Source organism: Lepisma saccharinum, chromosome 17, assembly GCF_977018435.1.
Source record: "Lepisma saccharinum chromosome 17, izLepSacc3.1, whole genome shotgun sequence".
NCBI lineage: Eukaryota > Metazoa > Arthropoda > Insecta > Zygentoma > Lepismatidae > Lepisma > Lepisma saccharinum.
In genome coordinates this window covers 12,859,135-12,870,272 of record NC_139245.1, presented here as the reverse complement: position 1 = coordinate 12,870,272, position 11,138 = coordinate 12,859,135, and the positions used below count along the sequence as shown (strand labels likewise).

At 38.2% G+C, this 11,138-nt stretch overlaps 1 protein-coding gene across 1 annotated transcript; it reads left to right on the top strand.

Moving 5' to 3' along the window:
* The first annotated feature begins 1,442 nt into the window (after positions 1-1,442).
* Positions 1,443-10,543, top strand: LOC146001190 (uncharacterized). Its single transcript, XM_083138485.1, has 2 exons — positions 1,443-1,524; positions 9,695-10,543. The coding sequence occupies exons 1-2, from the start codon at positions 1,510-1,512 to the stop codon at positions 10,058-10,060; spliced, it is 381 nt and encodes a 126-aa protein (XP_082994611.1). The 5' UTR covers positions 1,443-1,509; the 3' UTR covers positions 10,061-10,543.
* The last annotated feature ends 595 nt before the right edge of the window (positions 10,544-11,138 follow it).

Below are 11,138 nucleotides of genomic sequence, written 5' to 3'. Positions count from 1 at the left end.
CCAACATTTCACACCGTAGTGACGTGACAGGCCGCGCAAGCATGCGTTCGATTTGTGAAATCCTCAAGCGACAAGTGTCGCCTGCCGCTTCGGTCTGAAAGTTCGGTTATGGAGAATCCATATCGAAGCAACAAGCGGCACGGGCCCTTTCAGTCTATAAGCAAGCATTCACAGCGCATGCGCAAACAACAGACCGAGGTAGTCCAAGCGACACATGCAACTTGTCGTGTCGCTTCGGTTCGAAAGGTTTCATTGATTACCAGGGGCGGCGCGAGGGGCTGCTTGCGCGCCCCTTAATTTTCTTCCGCACCCCCTACGTTCAACTGAAAACACTAACATTAATATGTAATGTTATGTCATGTCGTTATATTGAGCGCCGAATGATAGGTACTGAAGTAAGACCGTTATTATTGTATGCAACAGGCAAGCACTGAAAGAGGTGCAGATACTTTTCTGTACTGGCGGCAGCCTCTGTAAAGATCAGTGGCCTTTTCTTTTTTTTTCGTCAGCATTGTTGTTATGATTTTTTTTCTTCTTTTGTTTCTCCAAATGGTCTGTTCGTGATTTTTGATAATTGCCTATAGCTTAATGTGAGTTATGTTTTTTTTCTTTTGTTGCATTGTTGATAAACGGTTTATTTTCCGTCTACTTGTTCTTCCTTACACTGGAAATTATTTAATGCGAGTTGTAACGTTAAGGGTAGTTTTCTTCTTAGTGGCGCCAGTAGGGATGCAGTTGCCCCCCGATTTTTGCTATTTTTGCCCACGTACTATTATGCTAAGCCTTATCTACCAAGGGAAAGTAAACTGTCCTTCCCCCCCCCCTCCCCCAGTTTTGGCACCTTGCTTGCCCAGTTTTGAAAGGTTGCATGTTTTCCTTATTTTCAGAATCGCACCCTCTAAATTTTTTTCCGCACCCCCTCAGCACCCCTAGAATCCTAGATGAATAATCCTGGCGCCGCCGCTGTTGATTAATGAGGGTACGCTTTCAAACGAGGGCACCCGCAGGGGGGGGGCAGGGGGGCACCCCCTGAGAATATATCCTGCGGGAGGCCTTGCTTCCAAATGACACGTGTCGCTTCGGTATGAAAGATCTTGAAACGTATTAATCATTAATCTATCTTAGTTTCCTTAAATGTGAAGAATACCACTTTCGCTATTGGAATCAAAGCGTTGATTCATTTTGCACTTGCTAACCGGTTTTCAGTTTCTTTTCTTACCTTACACGCAGCAGGTCAAATAACCCATCGCCTACACTTCGAAGAATGAAGAGAAAGATCTTGTGTTCTGGCCATTCACACGATGTTCGTGGATAGCGTAAGGACTCGTGCGTTTTCCCACTTACGGTTTTTTTTCTTTTGCCCGGCTACAGTTGGCGGTCACTAGAACACGCTTTCTAGAACCTGAATATATTACATCCGTGTTACTCTGCGGTTTCAACGGAGATACGGATAGGATAAGTGCTGTGTGCTCTTCGAGTTGGCAAGGGGAACTGAACATCTCGTTTGCAATGAAGGAAACTCTGGTAAGTGACAGTTTAGACTATAGTTAGACTATGTTGCCAGGCCTCTCTTCTTTTCTGTCGATGTTGTTCTGTTCCTCACTTTTTTTCCCCTGGTACCTCCACGTGGTAACGTCGTCGTCTTCTAGTCAAGTGGAGTGGTTTCACAATGCGCTAGAACGTCAGAGGTCCCGGGTTCGAGTCCCTGCCTGCACATGGATGTTCTTTGTGAGTGTTCCTCATCTTCGCGATTAGCCACAAGTGACATAAAAACGAAGTAAAATAAACCAAATTAATCAAGTTTTGTAATCAAGGTGTCACGAGTTCGATACTCGGTGGAGGTACAGTGGGATCCATGAGTATTACCGTGCAAATTGTCCATGACTATTATCATTAATTTTGCTCTTGCATCCTATGTGTTTGAAGCGATGGATTCTTATGTATGCTGACTGGTGCATACCTTGTCTGCAGTTCGTTTTGAGTTTTATTTTAATTCTTGAAGTTCTTATTGGGTCAAATAAAGTGCACGAACATGGTGACGGACAATTTTGCACGGTAATACTCATGGATCCCTCTGTACAGTGCAGTGGTTCGGATCCCACTTTAAACTGTTGGTCCAGTCCTGGACGTCCGCAGGATTTTTCCCAGGGAAGGACAAGCAAGGTGTTTTTTGTTTTTTTTTGCAGGGGGAGGCAAAGGAGGCATATTTTTCCCCATAATAGTGATGCCCCCTCAAAAAACACTGCTTTAGTCTGAAATTATCATGTTCCTTCAACACTCTTATGATAATTAACATAAATTACTGTGACAAATGAAATTATGTGTGAAATATATACTTTTTAAGTAGACCTTCATTTTCCAGGAGGGCTGCGGCCCCCCTTGCCCCCTTCCATGGTCCAGCCTACCCGTGCATAAAATGGACTAAAAATCAAATTCTCTCTCTTCTCCTCTTTATGTTTGTACCCATTTTTTTCACTACTTACTTTTCTCTCTCTTCTTGTTTTTGTTTTCTCTCCTCACTTCTCTTTTATATCTAGCCGCCCTCTGTGGCAGAGTGTTTAGCGCAGCGCTTTACGATGCCAGTGGTTCGTGGTTCGTGGGTGTTCTTTGCGAGTGTCTCTTCATCAATTTCATCTCTTATTCATTCTCATCGTCGCGATTTGCCAAAAGTGGCAGAAAAGCGACGCTATATAACAAAAATCAAATCATATCTATTTATTTGTCTCTTTGCCTCTTTCATTCTTGGTCTCTCTCAAATGCTGTTGCCTTGTAATCAGAGGTCTTTCATTCGATTCCAAGTGGAGGCAAGGTAGGCGCGACTATTCCGTAAGGATCCACTTGGCAATCTCTTCCATTTAGCACACTCAAAACTGCGTTTTGCAGGCTAACGAGGCTCTGTCGTTTGGACTCTGTCAGTATAATGTGATTGTCCGTCAATTTAATCCAATCGCAATTCATCCTCATCGTCGCGATTAGCCAAAATCGGAAGAAGAGCGACGTAAAATAATCAAATCAATCAAATAATAAACAAGCCGAGGCACAATGATTTAGGTCCGGCTTTAAACTGTAAGAAAAAGTCAAGAAATTATGCCTTTGGTCAAGAATTGTTCCCATTGTTTACAGTATAGTGAACTTTCTACCTGTATTGAGATTTAATAAAATTGAATATTTGGAAATCTGAAATTGAATTGACTTGTGACTAAGATTTTTTCACTCTGTTCCTTAAGAATTAATTACATTCTTGTATGCGTGAAGTTTTGTGAAAAATATTAAATAAAGTAATGAGGCCATTCCCCATCTAGGATGAAGTCTGAAGCATTAATTTTTACATGCATTAATAATTAAAGCAAGTCTAAATCTCTTGTTAAAGTACAGTTTCAGTTTTCATCTTAACCGACCTTGTGGTAGGGGTTTTTAATTGAATAAAAATATCTATATTCTTAATTTTGCAAAATATAGCTGAGTAGGGGGCGATTAAATAATTGTTAAGAAAAAGGGGAGGAAAGGTCAAGAAATGTCAAGAATTTTGGATTTGTTATTTTGGTAATACCCTGGTTTTGTACTTAACGTATTTGATCTCTGTTTTACATCTAACTAATTATTTTTCTCGAGTTCTCGGAAAATATTATTAAGCTATCTTAGAATTTATGTTATTAAAATGCAGTAGTCCGTTTCTCCTTTCTTATTTTCTACTGATTTTCTAGCGAATGATTTGATGAAATAGATGATGAGATATAATTCTTGAAGCTTTCCTGGCGGCGAATACTGAAGAGGTTTTATCGGACAATCAACCAGGTGATAGGCTTTCGAGAGCTAACGCCACTTCGATCTTCACGGATTGAATCTTCACTTCAATTATGAGTAGGGCCCGGGACTTTATGTCCTATAAAACTGCAAAATATGTATGTAATTATGTCATTATGTCATAAAAATTCCAAATATGTCAGAAAAAGGCAGAAATATATCCAGTAAAGCAAAAATATGCACAACAGTACTTTCGAATTTCTCATTATACGGGATGTCAGAATCTTCCAGGAAAGATCGACGAGGGTAAGTTAGTTATTAAATGAAGTAAAAATTTCTTTAACAGAAGAAAGCAGTGGGAAAACACTCAAAATATTTCATTTCTCGAAACTAAAGCACAATTGGCAGCTCACTACAGCTCTGGTAAATCTGACTGATTGTTGAGAGAAGCGAAAAACAGGTAAAGAAATAGAACAATAGAAACTTGTTTATCTCCTGTCCGGTGATTCTCGTGCACACACAACAATGACACAGAACATTCTTCCTCAATAATGTTCGCACGGCTATCAATTGTCAGCGGAATAAAAAAAAAACGGTATTATTGTTAAGTACTAATTGGTAAAATATACATGTGATCTTAATTTCTTCGTTCGTAATTTCCTTTCTTCTGTCATAGATAATATCAACTATACGTTGCGTTGAAGGTACGAGGAATAAATTATAAAATAACCGATTACATGCAAGATAATTACGAAATTATACAGAAACATTGAAGAAATATGTTGTAAAAAGGCGATATTGCTAAAATATGTCAAAATATGCCTTATCAAGTTCTTCTATTTCGGCTCATATTCATCAGATATGTAAAGTTCTGACCCCGATAATCGATCCGATGCCAAATAAAAAAATATGTTATTTATAACATAGTCCCAGGCCCTAATTATGAGAGTGGCGTTAGCTCTCGAAAGCGCGGAAGTCTATCCAGAAATCACCTGATTTATTGCCCGAGAAAACCTCTTCAAATGATTAGATAGTTTGATTTGATTTGATTTCTTGTTTGAAGTCCATTTTATGCACGTATACGCTAATCAGAACTGGATTTACAGACAGTTTTAAAGTGGAATCCGAAGCAATCACTATGCCATGTGCCTCCACTGAGTATCCAACCCGGGACCAGATGATGAGATTGAAACAAAATGACACGTCCATACCACCTACTTAAAGGGACAACTGTAAAGACGTACGTAGAATTAGAATCAATTTGATATGGTTTATGTTGTATGAGAGCAGTGCACCTATTCTGGCTGTACGCAGTACCGGAACTTTTTGTAGGGAAGAACAATACTAATAACATTTTATTTTAACGAGCAAATATGTGCGCGTGTGTGTAACTATGAACAATATTTTGTGAACATGCCACAATATTTGGAGTAGTTATTATGATGGTAGAACAGCCGCAGGCTGAACCTCACCCTTTAACATAGGAAAATTGAAATTGAAATTTGACACAATAACATAATAGGGTCATTCCATGTAAAATCAACAAGGACCTTATCCTCACACATTTTGATTCAATTGAAATTTAGTAGGTAAGGGCCACCTGAGACAGGCAAATATGCAAAGATGTAGATCAATATCTTTTGTATTTCCGAATTTACAGTGGTGCAAACTGTGCGATTTTGACCATTTTTTTCAACATCTTGCTAACTTTAAATTGCAATATTTCGGCAATCAGGGTATCTATAGAAGTGATTTAGACGGCGTTGGAGAGGTCCTGGAGGGCTCTTTCACACGAAATATTACATGCTTATGTCAGGGTAAAATAAAAGAGAAACAATTGAAGACGATGTAAAGAAAAGTTTGGTAGCCATTTTCTCCAAAAAGGGTATGTTATTATTTTTTTTTTCAAAAAGGTATGTCATCCATACACTATTACTCAATAACTGTACAAAATTTAAGAATGGGACGCCAATGTTATGTTGGGCTATGGAAGTGTAGGTTAGGTAATGCATTGTAACATATTTTGATAGACAAATTCCTCTAATTCAAAAGTAAAAGTCTAACCCAAATGAAGTGCATTATTGTTTGAATTAACGTACATAAAGCTGATGTTTACATTCTCAGTTATTAGAAATACACGATGATTCAAAAGTAATTTTGGAAATACGAAAGATATAGATCTACAACTTTGAATATTTTCCTACCCAAGGTGGCCCTTCCGGTATGCCAACTTCCAAATGAATCAAAATATGTGAGGTTGAAAAGTGCCTACTTATTGGTTGATTTCACATGGAATGGCCCAATAATAACAAACCAACATGAAGAGTACCGTAATCTGGGGTGAATTCGGACGCTTTGGTGAGTTTTATTTGTATATATCAAACAAGCTTCGAGCTCGGACAATTGTTGCGCATTACATTGTTGGGTATATTTATGAGGAACACAACACAGATAAAACATTCAATGAAAAGGATATACGCGTACTTAAAATTTTAATAAAACATATCTGATACCCGTGTTGTGGGGTGATTTCGGACAAACAATTGTACAAAGAGTTTGTCTGAATTTGTACCATTTTGTGGGTGATTACGGACACAAAAATGAGTTTTAAGAACGCAAAGGATACATAGGAACAAAATACATGGATAGATACAAATATCCATTACATAATCTGCATATTAAACAAGACAATCACGTCCTTTTGTGTTTAATTGTTCTATCTTACAGCATGTATGCTTCATATGCAAGCGCATAAACTTGCTCTTTCAAACAAAACACCTCATGTTGCATTAATACCATTTTATAACAAACTCCCCAAACACATGGAACAAATTACTGATACATACAATAGACTGAAAGAAATAAAACAGTACCTAACAGACAAAGCACTATACAACCTTAATGAATTAAAGTAGTAAACTGGATCATTGAAATACTGCATTTTAATATTGAAATTTGGTAATGTATTTCTCTTTTTACAAATTTAGCATTTGTGATCTGGTCTTGTATAAATTAAGTTAACTGTACTTAACTGACTAACTGTTAACTGTATAACCCTAATGATTATTTGCATTTTTCTTCTTAATGTAATTTTTCCCATACTGTAACTTTAGCATTGTATGACGTTTTCCATACCCATGGAAATGGGTCAACGGAAATAAATAATTTATTATTATTATGTCACAGAATATCATATCGAATTGTGAATTTTCCTTTCTTCTCTCTCTGTTTTGGAAGAATCTCCATGATCTGATATTTTCCAATGGAATCATCATCATCTACGGTAGGAAACACAAAGTCTTTTCTACTGTAATTGTAACGACCTAGAAATTTGACGTCATCATTTCCTGCGGCCACGCCAGTTGCAACATCAACATATTTTCATGTTCTTTTTTATCCTCTATGTATATGTAACGCACTGTAACAAAAACATCCTCTTCTAGAACACGATTGCAGGTTTCTGACATGGTGTCTCTGATCTGGCACTTATGATTCATCACTGCTGTCTACGTTAGGATGACCAGATTTTCTGAAGCGAAAAGCAGGACATCCATGGATGAGTACAGGGAGGATTGCAGCTATAACTAAAAGAGCACAGGGTCAAGTGCACCCCCTCTTTGGCAAAGAAAAGATCATGCTGCTTACATGTCTCCTGAAATATTACGCAATTCTTTTTAATATGTTTTCTTCTTGACTTGATTTTATTTGTGGTATTTAACATCGCCTTTGTCACTTTTGGCTAATTGCAACAATGCATATGAGTGATGATATGATAACATTCATGAATGGACACACAAACAAGATCCATGCTCAGGCCAGGATTCGACCCCAGGATCTCTGGCGTCCTAGCGTTCAACCACTCCGCCACAGAGGTCTTCCCTTCTTATATATTTCCTTTCTAATTTATCTCTTTTCTTTCCTACTTTTGCTTATCTTTTTAATTTTACAGATTAACCTTCCTATGTCTCTAATTCGTACTGTTTATTACTTACTTTCTTACCATAAAACATCCATACATTGTGAAATAATATTAAAATATTATCAATACTGAGAATATATTTGTCTCTTGCCGCAGCTGTATTAATCATATCAAAGCGCCCCTGCATATACTTTTAGTCATGACTCGGTACCTTGCAAATCATGCATGCAATATCTGCTTGGAAGCAATGAATATAAACAGCAAGACTAAGGCCGCAAGCGAACCGAGCGTGAAAATTTTTAGATGTAAAAGTATTTCTTTGCAAACTAACAATACTATTAATTTCAAAGTCACTAACAGTTTCAAATTCGTCTGGAAGTTTTGCAGGACATTTCGCAGGACGCTGTTGAAAAATAGGACTTATTTGGTTTTTTGGAGTAGCATCGCAGACCGCAGGACATGGCCTTAAAAAAAAAAGGACTGTCCTGCGAAAATCAGAACGTCTGGTCACCCTAGTCTACGTGCATTGCTGTGTGAGAGTTTTCCTGTCTTCACATCTCTTATGGCATTCTCCAGATCTTTCTTATCATAGTTTCCATAATTCTGTCCTCCAACTACTTTTATGTATACACGCAGCATTGTCCAAATTCACCCCGCTGAAGTTCTGTCTTCCACTTTGACTACTGCTACGCGTCCACTTGCAAATGCACATAGCCTACACTATCACAGAACTGTCCTCAAATCTCCATTGTTGACACATTCTTGGAACAAACATTTCTAATTCCCATTACATCTTAGCCAAGGTTATTAGAAGTATGCTATGGCCCAAAGTTACATAACTACAGCTTCATAACTCAGCAACGCTACAAGCGACAATGCAGGAACTCACAACCAATGTTATATAAATTGGTAGATAGCTGACTCGCTGCGGACGAGTGAAGCCACACAGGAGGTCTCCGTGTATGGCAAGAACCCGTTGGCTGTATGCGCGGTAACCGTAATTATGGTTATTTCTTGCAGTGCCTTTAACTGCATATCCCTAGGAAAGCCAGGGTCGGATGTTTCCTTCCATTGATATGTATTTATTAATTGTGTACCTACATTTCTACTGTGAAATACATAACTATGCATATATTACTAGAAATGTGAGAATGCGTGAAAGGAAGCCAGTTCGTGTTTCGCTCTACATACTTTTGTACTTTTATATTATTTATGGGACAAGCATAGGCGCTGACTTAGGAGGGTGAGGCACTTTCTGCCGCCCCCTCTCCCTCAATTCCTCAAGAAGTATAGCTATACATTATGCATAAAATAATATTTGGTACTGCCATACAAAGCCGTATGATCGCTATATAAACCTTGCCTTCCAGCAAGTTCGGTGTAAATAAATAAACAAATGGTAGGTAAACAAGCACATTTTCATTATTTTTAGTACTTGCTAAGTCTTTCCGGGGATCCGGACCCCCTGGACGACTCTAAATACGTCCTTGTTTATGTTGCATTAAGGCAGTGGTTCGTTTAATCTGCTAATTATAATATTTCCGATTAAAAAAAAAAAAGCAAAGTATTTTTGCTTAACTTTACATTAATTTAATAGCAGTGGATGAATTTTATTGCATAAAAGCAACTCACAGTGTGTTACGAATTTATTTTTCATCGTTAAAACATTGTTCACAACACAAAAACTGTAAAACACTAGAAATGAACATTCGTAAGAACAGCTGCCAATGTACATGACTGCGCGCATGAGTGGCTTCACCCGCGACCGTTGCGGAGAGACGAAGAAGTTAGCTATCTAGCCTTATACACACACTGGTGCAATGTTGCAAGTTCGACAACGAAGAAAATATACTCTTGTCCGAATTCACTCCAGATTACGGTACCGAAACCTTTTCTCCAGAAAAAAAGTACTGTCTGAGAGTATTGTTACACCACCCAATCAGAAGGATGTGTCACACTGCATGCTGCGTAATTTAATTTATATTTATAAGTATATAATTTCTCCTCCTGCACTAAACTTTTTCCCTACAGATAACTGCATCCATGGTCCTGATAGTTGCTACTGCAACCACGGCTGCTCCAAAAGGTGAAAAACACTGGGTAGATTTGATGGGACTGTCCCTTGGGAAAGTGCAGGGCGTGGCATTCGATCCAGACGATGGACTCAAGGACAGGCAGGAGTTCGAGCAGGAACATGGGAAGCAAGGAGAGCATTTGATTCACCTGTACGGGCATGGTTTAGCCGGTGTTGAACCTGGAGAGAAGGATAGGTTCATGGAGCAACTAAGAAACTCTGCGGCCACTGAAGATACCACTGTAACGACAGATAATGAAGTGACGACTGCTGCTGATGAGAACAATGCCATTGAATACGCAACAGAGTATGCAGCAGCTTAACCAACGCTTTGTAGTGCCGTGGGGTGCTATAGACTGTAAGCCTATGGTCATTGTGGTGCTAAATTTACTTTCATCCTCCACTGAAATGTCACAGATTCAAAACTCTGGATAAACTTCTGATTCCAGAAAGACGTTCTTATTTGATTTTCTAACTTTAATCGTTTCTTGCATCAGTGTTCAGTTTTCGTTCCTGGGGGCGTGTGTTGAAGTGGGGAGACAGCATCATATTACTAAAATAAAATTATGTAAACCATCCTCTGCCGATTTCATGTCGAGTCGTGCATGACAACCCAAATTTTGCTTCCCCAAATCATGCTACTATAGACTATGATGTAGATTTAAATCTTCCCTGCCAGTAGATTGCAGTGTCAGAAAACAAATACAATTTTGAAATATCGAACTCCAGGCACGAATAATGTCCAAAAGAGTTAAATTTTCAATTTATGTTTTAAGATGGCGCTGAAAGCTGTAGATACACTTAAGAGAAGAACCTAGTATCGAATACATACTTAGTTTATTGTTTTTTTGTATGTTTTCTGTTGTTCATTTTTGTAATATTTAATTTGTTGTTGAATAAAAGTTAATTTTTTGTTACTATAGCATAGTATTTATGTAATTTATTACAAATACAAGGAAAAATTCAGCGATAATTACGAGTTGATAGTGTGAGGGAATCAGTACAACGACGATATCTTTGAATTGGTTATTAAGTGCAGCAATAAAATAATCAACAATGGAAGTCGGAGAAACTAAACTTACAACAATAGCCAAATATATTAATATAATACTAGCGGATTGCCCGGAGTTTCCCGTGTATTTACGGTATGCGCCAAAATATACAGTACTAAAACGTTTGTTCATCTTTTCATTTCAGTACTGTCAGTGGCGTGGCGTGGGATTTTTAAAAGTGTTACCGGTTATCAGTAGGACATTTAAGGGAGGAGCCGTAAGACTTTGGCGCCTCCCCACCTCATCCCCCCCCCCATGTCTCCAAGTAGTTCATATAATATTAATCTGGCACGTCTGCAATTCAGTACTAGATTTTGGTAAAGTTATTAATCAGGAGAAAAAAATGTTG